General features: G+C 38.6%; 1 protein-coding gene across 1 annotated transcript; it reads right to left on the reverse strand.

Annotated features, from left to right (window-relative positions):
• Nucleotides 1-7,073: 7,073 nt before the first annotated feature.
• LOC124555333 (COMM domain-containing protein 3-like) lies at nt 7,074-19,549 on the reverse strand. Its single transcript, XM_047129211.1, has 3 exons — nt 19,380-19,549; nt 10,027-10,301; nt 7,074-8,762 (listed from the first exon to the last, which is right to left on the reverse strand). The coding sequence occupies exons 1-3, from the start codon at nt 19,507-19,509 to the stop codon at nt 8,577-8,579; spliced, it is 591 nt and encodes a 196-aa protein (XP_046985167.1). The 5' UTR covers nt 19,510-19,549; the 3' UTR covers nt 7,074-8,576.
• Nucleotides 19,550-24,927: the final 5,378 nt, after the last annotated feature.

A 24,927-nucleotide genomic window follows, 5' to 3' on the forward strand; every position in this document is an offset into this window, starting at 1 on the left:
CACAGAATAGGTTTTAGATATATGAATGGCTTGAAGACCTCTCAAGTATCAGAGCCCAGTATGTTGTCTTGATGGCAGGTGTTCATCACAGGCAAGGTGATGGCCCATGGAAGTGTGATATGACCACTATTATTTTCCATGTACATAAACAATCTGGTGGAAAGGGTGGGCAGCAATCTGCAGTATTTTGATGATGACGCTGTGAAGTATGGAAAGGTGTTGAAGATGAGTGAATGTAGCATGATACAAGATGAGTTAGACAAAATTTCTACTTGGTGCGATGAAGGGCAGCTGGCTTTAAATGTAGAAAAATATAAGTTAATGAAGCTGAGTAAGGAAAACAAACCATTAATGTTCAGATACAGCATTAGGAATGTCCTGCTTTACACAATCATGTCATTTAAATATCTGGGTGTAAAGTTGCAGTGCGATATGAAATGGAACAAGCATGTGGTAGGGAAGGTGAATGGTCAACTTCAGTTTATTGGGAGAATTTCAGCAAAGTGTGGTGCTTCTGTAAAGGACACTGAATGTAGGATGCTAGTGCAACCTATTCTTGAGTACTGCTCAAGTGTTTGGGATCCACACCAGGTCAGATTAAAGGAAGACATTGAAGTAATTCAAAGGCAGTCTGCTAGATTTGTTCTCAGTAGGTTTGAACAACACACAAGTGTTAAGGAAATGTCAGGAAGTTAAATGGGAATTTGTGGAGGGAATGTGATGTTCTTTTTGAGGAGCACTATTCAGAAAATTTAGAGAACCAGCATTTGAAGATGACTGCACAACGATCCTACTGCCACCAACATACATTTTGCGTAAAAACCATGAAGGTAAGATACGAGAAATTTAGACAGACATTTTTCCCTTTCTCTACCTGTATCTGAGAGTGGAAGAGGGAAGAAGACAACCCTCCAATGCATGTCATATGATATATGTAGATAACAAATGAAATGCTGAAACTAGGTGGAAGCAACCTGCTTAAAGCTGTGAGGATGTACATCTGCATAGGTACTAGATGCTAGAATTCATTGTAGTGAAGTGTTTAGTTTCAAGCTTCATGAAAAGAACATGTATGAGGCCACGGTTTGACTCTCGCTCAGACTTAATTTTTAATCTATATTTTTCATGACTGGTCATATTATTTAATTTATATGACATGTGAGAGGTAATATAATTAAAGAAAACACATTTGTTTGCATGAAGTTTTAGTGAATTTCATGTTATTTGGCTACTTACATTTTTAATTAAATTTAATTATTAGAAGAAGCAAATTTATAACTATTGACAAGTAAATGAACAAACACACAGAGTTTTCCTGAAAATGTACGCCTATTGAGATTTGTGATATTCCTTATACATGCAAACTGATAATGTACCCAGAACTACTTTGCACCTTGATGCTTCAAGCAGCAGACAAGAGGCAGCCCCCATTTGGCAGTTATCCGCGTAGTGGTGAGACGTTGCTAACATAGCAAGAATGAATAGTGGAGGTGCTAATGTTTTGAATACCACAAATTTTATACTTGTACTACAAAAATGAAGTTTTGAATGGGAGTTGAACCATTGCCTCATACACATTTGTCTTATGAAGCTCGAGCACTAATCACTGGACCACAATGAACTCCAACGTATGGTGCCTATGCCTAGATACATCAGTTACATAACAGACATAAAACTTCTCTTGCGACGTTCTTGGAATTGCCAGTGTAGTGCACCTTAACACCTGCACATTATGTTGTTTTAATGGCTTATTAAAGGTGTACAAAGTTTGAAGTAAATCCGCGATCCCAACATCGTGGCTTCCCCTTGTAATATTTATCCTGACCAGCAAGGATGCCCCAAATAAACTGAAGGCTAACATCTATTATATGTGAGTACTACCAGTTATAACCTACAGTCTGGAAACTGTGACTCTGACTAAGGCAAGCGCTTGTAAACTAAATTGCACACAGTGATGCATAAAACGACATACACTAGAAGTCAGCCTCAGATATAGGATTTGATCAGGGTCCACTGGAAACATATGGAGTAGGTCTACCTTCAGCAGTGGATTGAAATAGGCTGAAGAAGTAGAAGTTCAAGTGCGATTAAATTTGTTATCATTCCGGACTAAATGTCATCTGCAGGCCTTGGTGAATTATGGACTGGATAAAATAAAATGTGGATAAGGAGGCGATTTGCTAATGACCAGAAGTAGTTATGGGGAAGGGATTAAATGAAACTGATTTATGTAATCAAAGGAAGACATCAAAAGTTCAATGTGTTGCCAGTCGAGATTCACTAGAAATAAATAGAAATATAGCCATCAATTTAGATTTAGCTTGCTGTCAAATTGTAGATAACACAAAACTAGTGATTAAAAAGAAAGTTATCTAGTTACAAGGTCAGACTGAGACAACAAAGTTTAAAGTAACAGGTCTCAGACTAATTAGGCTGTCATATGTATACAAAATAAACTAACTAATAATACAATGTAACAGGACATACACATGCACAAACATTTTAATGTGTATCTTTCATGTTTCCAGAATTTCATTCCACGTCTGTAATGTTCATTACTGATTTCCTGGCCTACACTGTATTAACTTCAAAAAGAGTATCCTGAGTTCATAAACTGCAAAACAGAGATTATGATGTAGAGTAAAGGTAACAACTCAATAACAGAGGTGTCAAGTCATATTATTTATAGAAGGCTGAGACCCATTATAGTTTGAGTATGAATCCTTTTTACACACCTGTACAGCTACAATGTGCTGGGTGAATACACTGTGCCAGAACTGCAGCTCGGCTGAGTGGAGAGACTGAGTGTTGGGTGAAGGGGTGAGGAGAGGCAGGGGGCAGATGGGAGGGTTGGGGAAGAATGGCTGGTGGTTGAGAGGGAGATAGCCAGTGTAAGGGATAAGAATGTGGGTGTGAGAGGTAGCAGGTACACCAGATAGGAGGGAATGTGATATGGGCACCTGCAATGGTGAGTTTGTGCAGCACTCGATGATGTGCAGGAGTTGATTGGGAGGGGGACACAGAACAAAGGAAAGGGAGAGGATGAGTGAAGTTAGGATCCTGGGGCAAGATGGAGGTGGGTGTGGGGAAGAGTACTAGCAGTGACTGAAGCCAAGAGGATTACGGGAACAAACGATGTGTTGCAAAGAAAACGCCCATCTACGTAGTTCACAGAAGCTGGTATTGGGGGAAAGGATCCCGATGATACGTGTTGTGAAGTAGTCATTAAACTCAAGCCTGTTGTATTCAGTAGTGTATTGTACCACTGGGTGGTCAACTCTATACTTGACCCCAGTTTGGCAGTGGCCATTCATTTCAATAGAGAGCTTGTTGGTGGTCAAAATGTTGTGCAGAAATTGAGCAGAGTTGGTATATGACATGACTGAGTTTGGCTAAGCCTGTGACAGGACTGGAGTAGGGTTTGCTGGATAGGCCTATCAGACAGGTCTTGCACACGGTTATGGCCCATGTTGCATGAGGTTGGAACCGGTTGTGGCACAGGGATAAACTACGATATTACATAGACTGGGTGGTCAACAGCATACCACTATTGTGCACTCCAAAGTGGAGCTAAAGGTAAAAAAGAGCAATGTTTATTTTTCCAAATTTTGCAATACTTTCTTGCAATTACCACTGCGCCTCAGTGGCGTGATGTAGATTACATAAGCAGCTCTGCAGCAATCAAGGTAGATCCCACACTTGGTTCCACTGAGCTAGGGATGCTATCCACAAGGTTGCTGAGTAAGTAACGCCATCAAAATATTCAAAGCCAACCAATGGGAGAGTAGAAATCGGTCATGTATGGCACGCTGGTGAGACAGTGGTTGCAGCTGCAGATCTCTCTCTTGTCTACTAGCCCTCCTGCACCATGGACATATCTGCCTGCTCCTCCTGAGTGCAAAATGCTCTCCATCACTAGGCTCAGTTCCCTACGCAGTCGTAGCAGATGATAGACCAAATGCACCATGTAGAACAGGAGAAGTAGAATGAATCTCCATTTTTTGGCAACTTCCTTTTTCATTTCATATGCTAGAGTGAACAGGATTGGTCCTGGATGCCCACTTATGCTCTTAACCAATCCTGACATATGCACTATTCAATGAGTTACCTTTACTCATATTATTTATATTCCACCAGAACTTTAAATTACCTTAGTCAGATCTTTCACAATAGTTATTCCTGTCTTGGTAAGTTCTTTCTGCATAAACACTTCTGCTCTTTCCTGACTGAACGTACATCTAGCCAGGTTTCATGGTATCTTGTAGCCTGCATTATACTTGACTGCTTCTGTCTGTGTTCATCACGTTTACCTCTATGTCAAGCTTAGTGGTTATGAGAAACAAATCATTTGCATTCTTCCAGTCACTTTGTGGTAATCTGTAAATCCATAACTGTTCTTCATGCTATAGTGACAAGGATTGTTGGAGCAAGACAAAGTCATTTTGCAATATATTAGACTTTCATTTTTGTTACAAGTTAAAATTGTGTGCTTTTTTGTGTCCTCAACCTGGAGCCCCACCTCTTTGCAGCCAATGGGCTATCAAAGACATTATATGAGAATGCTTCACAGATAAATTCACAGTTTTAAACTGTTACTTGTTTTCCTTCTTAGGTTCAAAGCTACACTGAAGGGTCACCTGCACTGCTGCTACACTAGCATCACTAGGAGAATTTAACAACAGAGATTATGACTAGGAAACAATCTCAGGGTTGTTACCGAGACATTGTTTACACTATGAGAAATGTACAGTTCAGTTAACATTTCTGAATAATGTTAATCTCTACCTTTGAACAGCATCTTCCTTATTTTCTTTTTACCAGTGAATCCATTAAATTCTCAACTCCAGTTTGTATGATCACCCAGAGAGTTAATGCAATTAGTATCTGTCGTTTTCACACAATAACTGTGTGTCCACCTGCATGAGCAAAAACCCAAGCAGAAGTTGAGCATCTGGCGACTTTCCATATTATCAGATATGCAAACAGTGCTTTTGTACTCTGTGTATTTGTATCCTGACAAAAAGTAGGTTGTCTACTGACAACTTCTTTAAAGACTTCATCGTATCCACTACAAACTAGACACCTTTCTGTATATAAAAGGGAAATATTTTAAAATGATCCTTCTAACAACCAAGAATACCTTTTTAGAAATACTTTTATGATTAAATTCATTTTTTTAACTGAAAGCTGCTGAGTCTTCTAAAACCCTTTTCACTGAATGGGTGTTGCTTCTGCCAGGTGATTCATCTATCATGTTGAAGTCGTTTTCATTAGAAGGATCTGAAACTAAGCAACATCATATTATCTGTGCTAGCCTAACTCAACTGAGGTGCACCTGATATTGCCAGTAACTTTGTTTCATTTCAATAGCCACTCACATCACGACATTTAACACTGAGATCAGGGCCATTTCTATTAAATGATCTAAATCTGTGTCATTAAACATGGATCCTCATGCACCATGACAGACAGTTTCAGACTTCACACCACACAGTGATTACTTGAGTATGTCCAGAGGTTACAGTCAGAGTGGTGACCCAGACCAGCCTCCAGCTTGGGTCCCCTAGATTCACCACCAGCATACTTGGCCAAGATATGTTGCAATCTCTATGGTGCCTGCCATGCGGCACAACCCAGGACACATGTCGCTAACTGTACGTCATAAATGTGGCAGTCTTAACACCATTACAATATTCAAGAACACTTTGGCAAAATTTTTGTACGACTATTTGATGGCTGTACAAATTGTGGAAATGTGAAGCCTTCTCAGTTGAATGCAACATTTCTGGCATCTGTAGACAAATCAGTGTGCCCATGGTCTTCTTTTGTGTGAGAGCTGTTATTTTGTTTTACCAGAAAAATGATAACTGTAATAAGAGAGCAACAAATTGTCATGAATTTTTGCATAACTTGGCAAACTGCTAGCAAAACATATCTTTTACAAAAAGAAGTGCATAGTGGAGACTGCTTACTATTTTTGAGTTTTTTAGCAGTTCACGCATTACCAAGATGGCCAAGAAGATGTTGAGGATGACACACCTGGGACGCTCTTCAACATCAAAATGGATGAAAATATCGAAAAAATAGGTAATTTCATTCGATCTGACCATCGGCTGGGTTTTTGATCGATTGCTGGAACTGTAGGAACTGACAAAGAATGCACAAGACGAATTTTACATGACCAATTTAACATGAGAAAACTGTGCGCGAAACGTGTTGGAAATTCTCATGATTGAACAAAAAGCAGCTCATGAAAATGTTTGTACTGACACTTTGAATACTATTGAAATTGAATTTAATTTCTTGGAAAGAGTGATAACATGTGATGAATCTTGGTGTTTTACTTATGATCCAGAAACTAAGAGCCAGTACATGCACTGAAAGGGCCAAATCCAGATTCAAAACAATGACAACTGTTTTTACTGACACTCATGCATTCCTGAGGTTCTTGCTCTCTTCCAGAGGAGATTACTGTTTAATGTCACATCGACAATGAGGTCATTAGAGACAGAGCAGAAGCTTGGATTAGGGAACAATGGGGAAGGAAATCGGCCAGGCCCTTTCAGAGGAACCATTCTGCCATTTGCCTACAGCAATCTAGGGAAATCATGGAAAACCTAAACAGCACGGCCAGATGCGGGTTAGAAGCATCGTCCTCCCAAATGTCAGTCCAGTGTGCTAACCACTGCGTGACCTCGCACTTGCTCACTTCCATGGGGGGAGTGGGGGAAAGATCCCAAATTGTGGAAGAACAAATCACAGCTTCTCCAGCAACACAACACATCAGCTCAGCCCAGTGTTAGGCCACTGACCTTATTCATCTGACCAAGTACCATGTGACTTATCTATTTCCATAGGTCAAATCTACATTAAAAGGATCAAGATTTCAGACTGCTGAAGCAATGAAAGAAAAAGCGGCATGCGTTATCAAGGAGCTCACTGAGGAAGACTTCCAGCACTGTCTCCATAAATAAAAAATTTGTGTGGTGTTTTGTAGGGATAGAGGAGGGGAATATATTGAGGATGACAATAACTGAATAGTATGTTTTTTTAAATAAAATTTTTTACAGCAATAGTCCCATTATTTTACAGCCACACCTCTTAGGTGTATAATACATTCATGGAATGAACAAAATCTACCAAATATACAATTTTACACAAATTTATCCAAAATGTCTTGACATTGTAGTGATATGATCGCAGGTTTAAGTCTGTAACACTGGAGTTAATACATTGTGTTCTCACACAAGTGTCTTCTAATAGTTGACTAAAGGAAACACAACTGAATAATATTATAAGCTCATGGTGGTCAGAAGAAAAATCTCTTCACATTAGTCTCTGTTAAGAAATTCAAAGTTACTTCTGGTTTTCTCAGCAGGAATGATCTGTCACCAGCCCAAATCAGATGTTTCATTTTGGGTGGATGAAACACAGTCAATTATAGCATGCAGTTTTGAGTGCCATAGGGGCAAACTGCTGCTGAGATGAAATGTGGCAACATCTGCATAAAAAGTGAAAAATGGTCAGCAGTAATGCAAACCCAATTCAGAATGATGTAAACAACTAGTATCAAGTTTACTATCACACCAATAGTACAAAACACTTTTGCACTGATCACAAGGCTGTTTTACATTAAATTATCACAGTATCTGGCAAACTGACTAGTTAGTTAACATGAGGTTCAGAATTCATTATGAGACCAATTTCCACATCAGAAACAACAGAATGTGCATCAAAAAATTTCAATCGACTACTAGGAACCAGACATTTATTCCAAAAGATGTTTTCATAGTAGCATCATAAATCTTGGCCAAAATCTGTGAACATTAAGTAGGTATTCATCAACAATATGTACTCACTTTTCATGTATCTGTAATACTTTCTTGCACTCAACACAAATTACTAAAGCAACAACAGAAATTCTCCAGATAACACTTTACTGTGTATTATCACACAGTTTATTCAGTCTTCTTACTGTTTCTTGTCATTTATATTTTGCAGCCAGCTCAATACAGCAAGTGGGTTAATTACATCTAACAAAAACTAAATGGTACATTGAGCACGAATACAAAATAATAGAATACTTGGTAATGAAATATGCAAAATATAATAATAATAATAGCTTTATAACTTTATGGTCATGAAGGATTCCATCAGTTGGAAAAACTTCGATCAAAATAATACTTATCAGAAACTGAATGCTAAAAATCCTATTACATACTTTGAAACTATCAGTACAATTTAAAAAGTTCCCTTCATACTAAATTAACAATAGATGCACGTAATGCAAATTCTTCACTGCTTGCACACCATTTAGAAAAGTTACTTACAAATACAGAGTTCCGGAAGTGGAACATGTGTATTATCATTCTCAACACTGAAAACAGGTACCATCTTGATACAACGGGTGAAACGACAATCATCCAGAAAATACATACACACTTAGAGGATAATGATTTATGTGAACTACACCACAAAAAACTTATACACAAGAAATGAAATAATCTGTTGTGGCACACGCAGCTGTGTGAAAAAATGATTCTGTCTATTTTGTTACTGGTCATTCAGAGACACAGTTATTTAAGAGAGATTCTTTCCAAGTGTTTGACCGCTTCTTTTAGTTTCCACACCAAGTTCTGTAGCTCACCCACAGAACAGGAGAAAGTTATTGTATTTTCCTGTGTGTCTGTTTTGCCCTGACATCTTTCAACTTCAAGTTGTATGTTATAAGTGGCTTCACGGACAAGATCCAGACTGCTCACCTACAAATATCGAGAAAAATGTAAATGATAACAAAATTCCAATAAGCATAAATCATAACGAAGAATAAATATGCAGGGCAAATAATTATTACTCATACTACCAAAATAACACACAGTAAACACGTACGTGTGTTATATATATATATATATATATATATATATATATTTGATTTAAGTCTATCCTTCTTGCTTGTTATGTTATATTTGATGTTTTTATATCGCCAGAGTAGATTAGTTAAAAATATATCAATGAATGTGCACAAGAATCAGTTAGCTTGCATACTGAAGTACATGTGATAGTCTGACTTGCTGTGTTGTTGCTGCCCTTTGGTATTCACCAACACTTCCATAATAATAATATGCAAGCCACTCTAAAATGAGGCTAAGCTCAGTTGCCCGTAAAATACTTCTACATATATTCTCATTTGTAGAGATCTCAAGGGAATGCAGGAGGAGTGGAAGTAGTATTTAAGTCTAACATTAAAATTTGAAGCATTATGGGAATCTATAAAAGCATCTACTTTGGTAAACCAATAATTTTTAATATTTTATGTACTAATACCCTCAAATATTTTTAATCTACTATTTGCATCAGACATCTGATTCATGTAATCACTGATAGTTTTCTGAAGAAAATACTTACAAACGTACTGAAAACAAACTTTTCAGCACACTGATGATATATTTTCTACTGACCATAGTAAATGGTTCAGTCTATTACTTTCATTTTAATTACATGCCTCATAACTATTCCTTCAGTAATCTTCGTACAAGTTCCTAAAAAAGAGCCCTTTCATTCGCTTTTTCTATCTGGATATAAGGAAGTTTTAAAATTACCAAAATGTGCAATTAAATCAAATACTTTCTAAAAATTAAGTCAATATGAAGTAATGTACATACCAAGGTAGCAATCATTTCTTAACTAAGTTGTCACATACTTTCCGTCCTAGATGAATATGTTATATCCAATTAACTAAAAAGCAATTACACTTATTTACAGTTAGGAACCATAATGTTCTAACAAAACATTAACAACATATTTAGTTTCAAATTTCATGAGTAACCAGTTCCTAAAATGGGACTTGACTTGTTTGTCTCAAAATGATGGATATTTCAGTACAAGTCTGTTTTATGTATAATAAGAAGTGTCTAACAAACTGTTCTGTAATGTTTAAAATATGAACTGTTGAACCATGATAAATACATCTGCCTCTGGGACTAACTACAATTAATTACATAAATATGATTTAGAGCAATACTCTACCTTAACACAGTAATCCATTTCCCATCTCACATCAGTAACATGTGGAGGATGCTGTCCAATGTGACTAAGTGCAGCTCTTATTTTGTTTTTATTGTTACTATAGGATTGCATTACACTACTACATCGTTTAGCATTGAAGCTGTATTCTTGCTGCAGTGCAGTTCCAAGTGAATCTGGTGTTAAATTTAACCTTGAAGCTTCCACAAGCAAAACTAAAAGAGCACCATAAGCACCCTTTATAGAAGACTGAGTATTCAACAGCTCATCCAACACAGCTGAAAATGGAATGGCAATATGTAAAATGTTTCACTGCAACATATTTTAAACCCAATTACAATGCAAGAGACACAAAAAGGAATGTAGATTAGTGTATAATTTCTCATATACATCAGTTGGAGAGATACAAAGGATCTTCAATAAGTACTGGAACTTTAAGGATTTCAAATACTTAACCTTCTTGCACAGAATATCATTAACAATGTACTGTATATCTGCATTTCTTTCACATTAGTTGTTATTTACCTCAAAAAAGTCTACAACATTCACATATATATGTATAACATTCTGTCTTTTGCATGATCTCAGCTGCAAAAGCCCACTTTTATAGGATACTGCTCACATGTTCTCGACAGTAACCCTTATAAAATGTAGTCCATCATCTCTGTATGTGCCTACTGTAAGTATTAAGTTACTGTAAAGAACAGCAATACTTGTAAACAAGTCACCATGGCACGACACATGACTTGTCAGACATACATGTCCTCAATATGATAGTTACTTGTTACATGGATCAGCTGAATGATTCTTTTATCAAAATGATGTGGAACGAGTCAGTTTACAGGACGTGGAAGCATGATTAGTGTTAACATTAATGAACACATTTTTTAATCTTACTCATTCAACTGAACTTAAAAACTAGTGTATTTCTTTCTCAGGCCACCACAGTTTACCAGATACTCAAGTGCAGGCTGGGCGTTTAATTATTACCAAATAATGTTCATAAAAGGATTACTGAGTGATTTTCTACAAATTGCCTCATTCTCACTTTCAAAAAGACAACATTCAGTTCTAAAGGTACTACACCAATGATAAGTGAAATACACTGTGAGGAAATCATAACTAGTGTGGAAAAATTTTAGGTGTCCGAATAGGTGAGAATTTAAACTCGAGAAAGACTTGCTTTGGAAGCCCTAAAACAACTCAGTTCATCCGCATTCGCACTTCAAATCATTGCAAATCTTAGGGAGAAAAAATTAGTATGTTGATATATTTTCAATCAACAATGTCATATGCAATAGTCTTCTGAGGTAACTCACTTTTAAGAAACTCTTCATTTCTCAAAAACATGTGGTGCTCACCCATGATCATCTTGTGGACATCTGTTTAAGGAGTTGGGTTGGGTTGTTGGGGGAAGGAGACCAGACAGCGAGGTCATCGGACTCATCGGATTAGGGAAGGATGGGGAAGGAAGTCAGCCGTGCCCTTTGAAAGGTACTATACCGGCATTTGCCTGGAGCGATTTCGGGAAATCACAGAAAACCTAAATCAGGATGACCGGACGCGGGATTGAACAGTTGTCCTTCCCGAATGCGGGTCCAGTGTGCCATCTGTTTAAGGAAATTAGTAATCTATGGCTACACATTATAGTTATTTCCTCATGAAGTTTGTTGTATATGATCCACTGCAGTTCAAAATCAACAATGATGTACATAATTACAAAATCAGAAGAAATATGGCATTACTCCACATTACGGTTGTCTTTAGAATAAAAAGGGGTACACAATGCTGTCAACAATATTTTTGATCACCTACCCAATGACATATAATGTGTGACAGGCAGCAAAGTTAAATTTGAAAACAAACTGAAGAAGTTTCTCCTTGAAAATTCCTTCTATTCCATGGAATAATTTCTATGTTTGTAATGTGTAAAAGGTGATGGGTAGGAATTAATAATTCACATTTGTATTTTTTTTATCAAACTTAAAGGTCAGATGTAGCAATATTAACATATGAATGTAAAATTCCACATAATTATGATTTGTGCAAATGATCCGTGGAACATGAAATTAACTAACTAATGGTCAGAGTATCAACACATTCTATCCACTGACAATTTGGGTGTTATACATGCTCGATACGATTGTTAGTCCCTCCAGCCTTGTAAAAGTCAGCTGTTAATGGTGCTGTAAAGGAGAAGCAGAGACCTTTCCTGGTGTGTGAGGTCTAATTACAATGCTCAGTTACTGCAGTCAGTCACTTGAACAAGGTGACAAATGGAAGGGCAGGGACTCCAAATATAAAAAAGTGTTTACTGAGACTAAAAAGTAATTGAAGTAAACTAGGGACAGTGTTTGGGAAGGAGAAGTCAGTGCACAGGCAGGTCCAGTGAGAGGCCGCCCAGGGCTAATTACTGGAGCAAGAGGTATGCCCTCCATGCCCACTGAAGGGTCCAATACATGTGAACTGTCATCTTTCCTTCCATTATAAACACTATCAGTGACCAATCTATGTCTTCCTATGTGTCCTCAGACACACACGATTGGTAAATTCCCTCAAGTTTAGCTCTCATCCTTCTTTGCGCAGTACTGTCGGATTTCAATTTCTAACTAATTTTCATGACACATCCTACTGTAGACTACCATTACACAGCTGGCTGCCCTCCACTGCACTCCTTTGATCTGTTTTGACAGGTATCTTTGCTGGGAATTTTATATCCCTGCAGCATACTCCATGTCTCATACTAAGCACGTAAGCTTTCTCCTTTATGTTGTCACCTGCACCCTCCAGAGCCCTCATCAGTATGTGCAGACAGCTTGTTTACTGACTCACCTATGTGTAACCCCCACTGCAGTTTGCCAGCACTTTGTGTTACAACTACGAATGAGCACTGTTGTCCTGTGATGTCAGATCCCAGCTGTTCAGGAATGTAGAGCTGTGCACACCACAAAACAAAACAAAAAAATGTAATATCTTATGGCTATAATATCAATGAGTGACAGTTGGAATTTGCCAACTCATACAATTACCTGGGTGTAACATTTTGTAGGGATATGAAATGAAATGATCGCATAGGCTCAGCTGTGGGTAAGGCAGGTGGTAGACTTCTATTTTTTGTAGAATACTGTGGAAATGCAGTCAGTATAAAAAGAAGACTGCTTGCAAACCACTTGTGTGATCCATTCTGTAATACTGTTCAAATGTGTGGGATCCACATCAAATAGGACTAGCAAGGAATATTGAATGTATACAGAGAACGGCAGTCTGAATGGTTACAGGTGTGTGTGTGTGTGTGTGTGTGTGTGTGTGTGTGTGTGTGTGTGTGTGTGTGTGTTTGTTTTTTTCTTTTTTTCTACCCACGGAAGAGATGCACAGAAACGTTGAAAGTGAACTAGCCCAAAAAAGGCTGCTTACAAGCGTTCAAGAACCAGCTTTAAATGATTACTCCTGGAAGACACTACAACCCACTACATATCCTCATATAGGGGTTGTGAGGATAAGATTAGATTAATGACAGCATGTACAGAGGCATTTAAATATCATTCTTCCTGCACTACATTGTGAATCAAATGGGAAGAAACCCTAATAATTGGTACACTGGGACGTACCCTCTGTCATACACTTCACGGTGGTTTGCAGATTACAGATGCAGATTTAGATGTCCTCATCAAATCATCTTGCACTCCTGTTTGAGAAGGTAGCCCTTTGGATCTTACCTGAATTTTCTAACACCCCATTTCTAGGGATCCAGTTTCTAGTGACTTCTAGATCCTTTTGCAAGACCTTAACATCTTCTAAGGTTTTTCTTTTTTTTTATTTCCTTGTAAATTGTCATGAGCAAACAGTCTTAATTCTGAATTTACACTTACCCCAATATCACACACATAACTGAGAAACAGCAAGCACCCTAATTTACAGCCATGTGGTACACTTTTCTATAAACACTGGTACCCTTGAAGTGAAGTGTCCTAGTCTCCACTTCCGTTTCACATGATTTAGATATCTTGGTTAAAAGGTGCTTGCTGTAACTCACAAGAAACCTTGCTCTGCATCCTTGTTGGCCCCTACACCTCTGCCCACATTTCTGCTAAAATTCTCTTACACACTGAAGCGCCACAGAAACTGGTATAGGCATGCATATAGAGATATGTAAACAGGCAGAATATGGTGCTGCAGTTGGCATCAAGTGTCTGGCGCAGTTGTTAGATCAGTTACTGTCGCTACAATGGCAGGTTATCAAGATTTAAGTGATTTTGAACGTGGTGTTATAGTCGGAGCACAAGCGATGAGACTCAGTATCCCTGAGGTTACGATGAAGTGGGGATTTTCCCATTTCACGAATGTACCATGAATATCAGCAATCCGGCAAAACATTGAATCTCCGACGTCGCTGTGGCCGGGAAAAGAACCTGCAAGAACGGAACCAATGGCAACTGAAGAGAACCGTTCAACGTGACAGAAGTGCAACCCTTCCGCAAATTGCTGCAGATTTCAAAGCAGAGCCATCAACAAGTGTCAGTGTGTGAACCATTCAATGAAACATCATTGATATGAGCTTTTGGAGCCAAAGGCCCACTCGTGTATCCTGCATGACTGCAAGACACAAAGCTTTACACCTCACCTGCACCCGTCAACAGTGACATTGGACTGATGATGACTGGAAACATGTTGGCTGGTTGAATGAGTCTTGTTTCAACCTGTACAGAGCGGATGGACATGAACGGGTGTGGAGACAACCTCACGAATCCATGGACCCTGCATGTCAGCATGGGACTGTTCAAACTGTCTGAGAATCTTTAATGGTGCGGGGTGTGTGCAGTTGGAGAGAGATGGGACCTCTTGATATGTCTTTACGACTCTGACAGGTGATACATACATAAGCATCCTGTCTGATCACCTGCATCCATTCATGTCCATTGTGCATTCTGAGAAACTTGGGGAATTCCAGCAGAACAATGTGACATCCCACACATTCAGAATTGCTATAGAGTGACTCCAGGAACACTCTTCTGGATTTAAACACTTCTGCTGGCCACCATACTCCCCAGACATGAACATTAATGAGCATATCTAGGATGTCTTGCAACATGCTGTTCAGAAGAGATCTCTACCATCTCATATTCTTACAGATTTACTGACAGCCTTGCAGGATTCATGGTGTCAGTTCCCTCCAGCACTACTTCAAACGTTAGTCGAGTCCACGCCATGTCGTGCTGCAGCACTTCTGTGTGCTCGCGGGGGCCCTATAGATATTAGGCAGGTGTACCAGTTTCTTTGACTCTTCAGTATATATTTATCACAGATCCCATCAAATATTTTACTTACAATATAGGTAACACTATTCCTTTGCTGCTTTTCCTTATATACAGATATTATTACAGCTTCTTTCCTCTTAGCCACTTATTTATACACAAGTGAAATCTAAACCACAAGGCCTAATATGCCAACTCTCAATTTTCAGAATTTCTCTACTTATTCTGCCCCTTACTGCCTTCCTTGCAACTATTACTTCTCTGGCAATATATACATATATATTCCCATATTTTCAAATGTAAACCCTCTGATGACAATACTCACTTGCCCCTTTTCTTCTTCCACCTGTCCTTCACCAGCCTTAACATCTATTTTACAGTATTCCAGGTTAAATAGTTCTGCCTTTTCTGCATCCCTTCGGGGGGCAGTCAAGTGAAACAGATAGAACTTAAGTAAACTGTTCAATATTTTGAAAGTAATTGCCATTAACTGTTAATACATTTATCCCACTATGAGACAATATAGGCAATACCTTCATGGAAATATGTTTGAGGTTTCCTGTGGATCCATGATGGTACCCAGGCGTGCACCTCGTTGCCCAAAGCAAATTGACAGCCAGAAAGTCTTTCTTCCCAGCTATAAAATTATGGAAATCACATGGGGAGAGATCAGAACTGTAGGGGGATGTTGTAAGTGCTTCCCAACAAAACTTCTGCGGCATAGTCGAAACAACCTTGGCAACATGTGGGCTCACTGAAGAAAGACACTTGCGGCTGTCTATTTGCTGTGGACAAAGAGGTGCTTGCCTAGATACAATCACGGTTCCATAAGGAACCACAAAATTTTTTTCATGAAGTCACTGACTCTCTTGTTCCACAGTGCAATAAATGTATTAACATTTATGGTGATTGCTTTTGAAAAAATAGCCATTTTACTTAAATTTTTTCCATATCTCATTTTCATTTGCCTGCCCCATATACTTAATTTGCAGCTTAAGTGTTTGGAGTTGTCCTTTGTTTTCCTTCATGACTTCTGTTATACCTTAACATACTTCTGCAACTCACTCAGTAACCCTCTCCCCCCCCCCCCCCAGCACTTTTTTTACTTCTCTCTTAATCATAGTCAAATCTTTCATTATGACTTTCAGATGAACTGTGCTATCCTTTTCCTTCCTGACCTTATTACCCTGCATTCTCATGATTCGCCCACCAACTTTTACAAGCAATAAACAATAAATAGCCCCATTTGGTAGTTCCTGTGACCTAAGGCATCTGACTGACTGAATCGCAATATTCTCCTAACTAAACTGAGGTTCTATGGGACTGATGATATAGTCAACCAATGGATCGTATTTTATGCAACCAAAATACTTCATAAAGCTGTACTTAGTAATTCAACCAATATTGCATATAATATACAACAAGTAGAATTAGTTCTTTTGCAGATGACACTAGTGCTGAATTCAGTCCAAGTACACGTAAAGCAATAGAAGATATGCCAAACAATGTTCTTAAAAGAATCGTTGACTGGTTTACTGTGAATGGTGTCACTCTCAGTTTTCAAAAGACATAATACAATCAGTTCTGCAAATCGAGGGGTATTGTACCACTGGTAAGTGTAACATATTGAGAGGAACCAATCAATAGGTTGTAAACTTTAAAACTTTTAGATGTACATGTTGTTGAGAATTTATCCTGGAAAAAGCACACTCTGGAACTCCTAAAACAACTTAGTTCAGCCATATTTGCACTTAGAATCACTACAAATCTTTGGGAGTGAGAAATCAGTAAGCTGACATATTTTCATTCAATAATGTCACACACAATAACACTCATCAGTAAGAAGAAAAACTTCACCACTGAAAAATATGTTATAAGATATATGGTGCTCATCCATGGTCATTTTGTACACATTGCTTTACGGAGATTAGAAATTTGCCTGCTGCTACACAGTATATTTATTTCTTCATGAAGTTTGTTGTAAATGACCTACTGCAGATCAAAAATAACAATGCTGTAGATAATTACAATACCATGAAAAATGGCATTCATTATGAAAATTTAAGGTTGCCTTTAGCACAAAAAAGGGTGCACAATACTGCAACCACAATTTTTGATCACTTACCCATTGAAATAAAATGTGTGTCAGACAGCAAAATAAAATTTGAAAACTGAAGTAGTTTCTACTCGACAGCTCCTCCTATTCCACAGAAGATTTTTGTTATTGTGATGTGGAAAAGTTGGTAGGTAGGTTTTACTAACGCAAATCTGCAGATCTTTCTTTTTAAAAACATTGTAGCCTTATTTACAAAGTAATTTCAGGTGCAAATATGAGGACTCATTTCAAATCATTACAATTTGTCATGCAAATGATCTGTGGAACATGAAACTAACTTTTTATTCTTCTCACTGCTCTAGTGTATTAAACTGTGTCTGGAACTGTGCCACTAATACTCAAGGAACATATTTTGTTTTACTTTCTCATATAATCTGATTCAGTTACGACCAGAGTTAGGTGACATTTTCTGTACATGATCATTAACTGAATATCTCAGCTAAGTATTTTTCTATTTCCCCCATATTTGATTTACAATTTCCAGCAACAGTTCTTTCTTATTTCATGTCAGCCTTGGGGGTTCTAAGCATACTTGAACTAATATAGCCTTACAGCCATTTATCCTCACAATTACGTCCATTTTCTGCCAAACATCACCTGGCCTTATATCATAAAAACATCACACAAATTACCACCCCCTTGTATTTTTCGTAACTAATTGTTCATAACCCCCTCCGCAGATCAGACTGTTCACGCCCACGAGGCCACTTTTCCTTTGATGATTCCCAAAATCTAACAATTTTTTCAGTTATACCATCATCCTATTAATTTACCACCCTATATGTACTTATTACATCTAACTTGGTGTCTTCAAGTGCTGCATAATAGCTGTAGAACTTCACTAACACTATCTTAGAAAGTCTGCTGATAACTGTACGTCTCGTGCTCTAAAATACCCCACCACCTATGGTAGCTCTGTCCCTTCTAAGTGCAAGATTTGGCTCAGATTCCTCAACTAATCTACTGAAATAAATTTCTTGACTATGCTCTTGAAGGAGAGACCTCAATGCCCTTCTAGATAATCTCTCATTCACCACATGGACTGAAATTACTTAAAATTAATGGAAACCAAGACAGAAAATGACACTTGTATCTACTATCAGCTGCTTTGACTGTAAGAAGCTTGTTAGCTTTCGAAAATAAATAGGAACTATTCTGGCTTGTCCTAACGTAAGTAGATTCTGTAATTTCACTGTGAAAAATCTATTTACATGTGAAATTACTAGATTTGCAGGTACTAGTTGTTCTGCAGTTAATATTTGTTTTTAGATGAGGATATTTCCCCTACTTCCACAACTGCCTGCTTCAGCTACATCAACATACAGGGAAGCTTCCTCCAATGTCTATGGCACATGAAGAGTTAAGAAATATGAAGTGCTGGTATACATACATATGACAGATTTATGGGTATGTTTATACATCCATATAACAATACAAATTGTATTGATGTATTCAATTGTGTCTTATGAACTGAAACATACATGGGTTCTTACAATGTTTCCAATTTTCTTACAATTTTCACAGGTCAATTCTTACAATATTTATAATTATGACATATGCTGTCGCTTTATATAGTCGTGTGTGGTATTTGTGTCTACTAAATAGCTATCTACAATTACATCTCCCAGCACCTGTGTATTTGAAGAAAGGTTTTATTCAAATATAAACGTAGTTGACAGTCTGCTTCAAGGCAATGCGGTTTTTAATAAATCTGTAACAATATTTTCGTTTCAAGAGTAGTATGTTTCTGTGTTGCAGTGGGCATACTCAGTTCCATTGCATAAAATGCTCTTCGGGAAGCAAATATAAACAAGCTGTCATTCAAATCACTGAGAGTGGCGTCACAGACACAATTATTAGTGTCTTTCGTATTTCCCAGTTACTACGTTTCTCATCCCAAATTTATTTCGTCCTACATTGTTTATTTCACCTTTAGAGATCTATAAAATTTAAAAGCTGAAAGTAACATTATATTCTGAAACACTTACGGGAGGTAAATGACATCCCTAATATGCTAGAAACAGCTTTACATAGTATATGATGAAAACATTCTTCCGATATTTTACTACTGTCACCCGCTATTTTCAAATACTCCACTATTTCTTTTGACAGCTTCATTTCTGTCCGCTTCGCACTTTATCATAGATAACATTTGAAATTTTGCACCATACACCAAGGATGTTAGAATCTATGGAGATGCCCTAATTATTCCCACGGGTCTGCGGTTACGCACGAGGAAACTAGCATCATGGAATTCTTACCTCCATGACTAGCATCGTGCAGACGCACTGAAATAGACAGGCATACACAAAAATTTGTGGAAGGAACGCATATATGCTTGGGCGTTCTCGTGTCCACACGTTACCTCATTGCGCGATTTATTGCGTTTATTGTGATGAAAAGTCTTCAGAAAACGAAAAAGAGTCTGTAGGGAAGGACGTAACCAAATGGTGAGGGGGGGGGGGGGGGGTCAGGGATGTCTGGACCCACCCAAATGAAATTACACAAGACCTAGTTACCACGTAGTGAAATTAAAAGATATTTTGATTTTCAGTCATAGACAAAAAGGTGATATGCACTGTCTATAATCGGCGAGGCCGACGATAGATAAAATTATCTACTCATCCATAATACTGTCGGCTATTGCCAATCATTATTTTAACCAAGACCAACTGCTGGCCTTCCTAATGCTCATTTGTTGTTTTCTTAATCTGTTCAGTTCTTACTTGCAGTTGAATGTAACGTAAGTGCTGCTGATTACTGCTTTTGTGTTGTGTGCTGTTGTGTTAGTTCGTAATTATGGATAAGTTTGTCACAACAAAGAAGGGAAAGCGGATTTTAATTCGCTCGCTAGCGTTATGGTAAGTTAAAAATACGTACGCATTATTACAACAGCCTAATTGCATATCTAACGTAGTTTAAAGTTTGCACTGGAGTCATTATTTGGAGGCTGGTTGAACTTTGGGGTTACAAGATCTCAGTATTTCTCAAGGCAGTGGAGCAGTAAATATTACAGATAATCTTAAATTAAAATCAGTGCATAACAATACTCTTCGATTTGTCTGTCGCCCAAAAACAGCGCTAATAAAAAAATCGCGCAAACGGTGATGGTTACATTTCTTTAAACAATTTGCACAGTATTCCATCATTAGTGACCCAAATGGAAAAATATCGTCCAATCTGGTCACCCGGGTGGTACTCAGCTTTGAAAACCAGTTCCGATATGAAACAATGGGGATAGGTCTGTGGAGAGTGGAACGGGTATGTGGTGGCAGCACATTCTATAGTTCGTTTATTTCTAAAAGATTTTTTTCACCGGGCTGCTTGAATTCGTCCGAACCGACTGCACCCTACAACCCTCCCTCCCCCTTACACCCAAAATCTATTTACGCTCTCATAATTTTATAATAACTGAAGCCAGCAATTCCCCACACTGTTAAATCTTAAAATGTGAATGCATTTGTGCGCTATCAAATGACAAAATGTGCATAATTGAAGGAAAGACATGCAATGTTCGAAGTCAATCTTTTGTTGTGATTCATTTTATTTTGTTTTATAACAATGTACAACACAACCAGTTTTTCCAAACTCTCCACCGCCTTGGGGTAGCTCTCCACGATGAGCCGCCGAACTAGCAATACTTGGATTCACGAGATGAGGTGGTTTGAATCTATTTGCCAGAAAACTTGAAAATAGTTTTCTGTGGTTTCTTGTTTTCGGTTTAGGAAAAGTCAGGGTTGGTCTCTTACCATAGACCACAGCCAATTCCTTCTGAATACTTTTCCTTCCTCACAGATTACAATTCCCTTAAAAGATGTGCCTCTCTGCTTAAATACACTGAAATGCTAAATAAACTGGCATAGGCATGCGTATTCAAATACAGAGATTTGTAAACAGGTTGAATATGGTGCTGCAGTCACCAATGCCTATATAAGACAAGTTTCTAGTGCAGTCGTTAGATCGGTTACTGCTGCTACAATGGCAGGTTATCAAGATGTGAGTGAGTTTGAACGTGGTGTTATAGTCGGTGCACAAGCGATGGGACACAGCAGCGATGAAATGGGAATTTTCCCGTACGACCATTTCACGAGTGTGCCGTGAATATCAGGAATCCAGTAAAACGGTAAAACATGAAATCTCCAACATCTCTGAGACCGGAAAAAAATCCTGCAAGAACGGTACCAACGATGACTGAAGAGAATTGTTGAACGTGACAGAAGTGCAACCCTTCCGCAAATTGCTGTATATTTCAATTCTGGGCCATCAAGAAATATCAGTGTGCAAACCAATCAACGAAACATCACAGATATAGGCTTTTAGAGCTGAAGACCCACTCATGTACCCTTGATGACTGCACAACACAAAGCTTTACACCTTCCCTGGGCTCATCAACACCTGCATTGCATTGTTGATGATTGGAAACATGTTGCCTCGATGGACGAGTCTCGTTTAAAATTGTGTCTAGTGGATGGACGTGTAAAGGTGTGGAGATAACCTCATCAATCCATGGACCCTGCATATCAGCAGGGGACTGTTCAAACTCATGGAGGCTGTCTAATAGTGTGGAGCATGTGCCGTTGGAGTGATATTGGACCGCTAATACGTCTAAATACGACTCTGCCAGGTATTACATACCTAAGCGTCCTGTCTGATCACCTGCATCCATTCATGTCCCTCGTGCATTTCGACGGATTTGGGCAATTCTAGCAGGACAATACGACACCTTGCACGTCCAGAATTGATACAGAGTGGCCCCAGGAACACTTTTCTGAGTTTAAACATTTCCGCTGGCCACTAAAGTCCCCAAACATGAACATTATTGAGCATATCTAGTATGTTGTGCAACGTGCTATTGAGAAGAGATCTCCAACCCTTCGCACTCTTACGGATTTATGGACACCCCTGAAGGATTCATGGTGTCAGCTCCCTCCAGCACAACTTCAGACATTGGTTGAGACCATGTCACGTTGTGTTGCAGCACTTCTGCGTGCTTCTGGGTGCTGATGTAACAGTTTCTTTGGTTCTTCAGTGCAAAAAGCGTTGCATCGAAGGTGAGCCAACCATCTCTTTGGAGATTCCCGGTGCTAAAAGCTATATGATATGTTAGTAATAATCCTAATTCTCCTCATTTAGGCTCATGCATCTGTCAGCTGGGGCCGGCCAAAGTGGCCATGCGGTTAAAGGCGCTGCAGCCTGGAACCGCAAGACCGCTACGGTCGCAGGTTCGTATCCTGCCTCGGGCATGGATGTTTGTGATGTCCTTAGGTTGGTTAGGTTTAACTAGTTCTAAGTTCTAGGGGACTAATGACCTCAGCAGTTGAGTCCCATAGTGCTCAGAGCCATTTGAACCATTTGTCAGCTGGGACATTCTTTAACACAGAAAATGATCTTTCTTAAACTGCAAGAAGTTTCAGATACATACTTAAATGAGGAAATCTGGAAAGTCTAAATTTGAATAATTCCAGATTCCTTGCATTTTCGCCACAAAAAATTGTTCTAGCTTTTCTGTTGAACAGAGACCTCTTTATTCCGAAAGCCCTGTCAGTAATAATCATGGTGTCCCAAAACATAATCGCTCGTCCATTCCTGATCACTTTCTCTGCTTAAATCCACACTGAAAGAAGAAGAGCATAAACGGATCTTGGAGGGTGAATGGAGAATGGAGGATGACTGCTTCTTAGTGGTTTGCCACAGTACAGGACCCTTAAATAACAAGATTATATCCCCACTTGGTGAAAAGTCCGATATCCTTGTCGAAAGAAAAGCATATCGTGATGGAAACGTTCAGAATAAATAAAAAAACGTAAGTCTTTTTAAGGTTCTCTTTAACAAATCACACCCACCCTTTTTTCTGACAAAATCCTGGCTATGTCCTTGTTGTAGATAAAGAAGTATCCAAATAACAGAGGTACAAGAAAAACAAAGCGATGACAACTTTTCGTTTGCAAATTTCAGAAAGCACCAGACCATCAAGTATTGCATGAGCAGTGACATATTTAACAGGTATTTTATTGAGCAGTCAGCTCAATATTTTCTATAAACTTACACACTGTATGTTTTGAACGACGACAAAATCTTCGTCATTATTCAAGATATACAGTGTGTAAGTCTATAGACAATACTGAGCTGACTACTACATCTGGTGATAAGAAGAATAAAATACCTGTTAAATCTGTAGCTGTTCATGCAATACTCGATGGTCCATCGCTTTTTGTTGGTTGTAAATTGAATTTTAGTCTAGATATTTATAATACTTTTCCTCATCGTGATGGCTGGGTTACAGTAGCTATTGTAAGAGTAAAGTGTTGTAATTAATGAACATGGTCTTTAAAGTTTTGCTGAACGTATTGTTATAGCTTTTCGTTTTTTTTCTATGTTGTGGAACTGGCTAATAAGGATTCTGGGAAGTCCTATTATTTGTCTCCATATCCGTTTAATTTATACACTCGTCTCGTCATAAACGTAAGATGAATCCTCACGAAAGTGTTCACGTCTGTGTTAAAGATCAAGGTGTATGTGAATGCGTAAAAATGAATGGTGATTGTACCGTATATTATCGTAAAGTTGTTTTGTGTTTGAAAAAGACTACACATTGATCTTGTCAAAAGCTGACAAGCGATTTTCTTGGTGTTGTAGGTCCCTGGGGTACACTGAGATGCTCTCTGAAACACCCCGGGGTGCCCTAATTGAGCATATGCTCCACTGAGGAAAGAGGCACGAGTCATGTATCTATTTTTCGTGCACTACCTTGACTTGACACTATGATCTTACGCCATCGGCGCCGAGTGGCTAGAGATCCTATCCGTACACTGCTGCGATAAGGGTTGCACTCGGTCATGAATTTTTTCTAAGTTGAATTGAATATAAGGCGAGCGCCGACACGGAAAGCATTATATTTGTCATATACGTTGTTGTTGTTGTTGTTGTGGTCTTCAGTCCTGAGACTGGTTTGATGCAGCTCTCCATGCTACTCTATCCTGTGCAAGCTTCTTCATCTCCCAGTACCTACTGCAACCTACATCCTTCTGAATCTGCTTAGTGTATTGATCTCTTGGTCTCCCTCTACGATTTTTACCCTCCACGCTGTCCTCCAATGCTAAATTTGTGATCCCTTGATGCCTCAAAACATGTCCTACCAACCGATCCCTTCTTCTAGTCAAGTTGTGCCACAAACTTCTCTTCTCCCCAATCCTATTCAATACCTCCTCATTAGTTACGTGATCTACCCACGTTATCTTCAGCATTCTTCTGTAGCACCACATTTCGAAAGCTTCTATTCTCTTCTTGTCCAAACTGGTTATCGTCCATGTTTCACTTCCAGATGGCAGTTATAAGAGTCGAGGGGCATGAAAGGGAAGCAGTGGTTGGGAAAGGAGTGAGACAGGGTTGTAGCCTCTCCCCGATGTTATTCAATCTGTATATTGAGCAAGCAGTAAAGGAAACAAAAGAAAAATTCGGAGTAGGTATTAAAATCCATGGAGAAGAAGTAAAAACTTTGAGGTTTGCCGATGACATTGTAATTCTGTCAGAGACAGC

The sequence above is a fragment of the Schistocerca americana genome, chromosome X (genome assembly GCF_021461395.2).
Source record: "Schistocerca americana isolate TAMUIC-IGC-003095 chromosome X, iqSchAmer2.1, whole genome shotgun sequence".
NCBI lineage: Eukaryota > Metazoa > Arthropoda > Insecta > Orthoptera > Acrididae > Schistocerca > Schistocerca americana.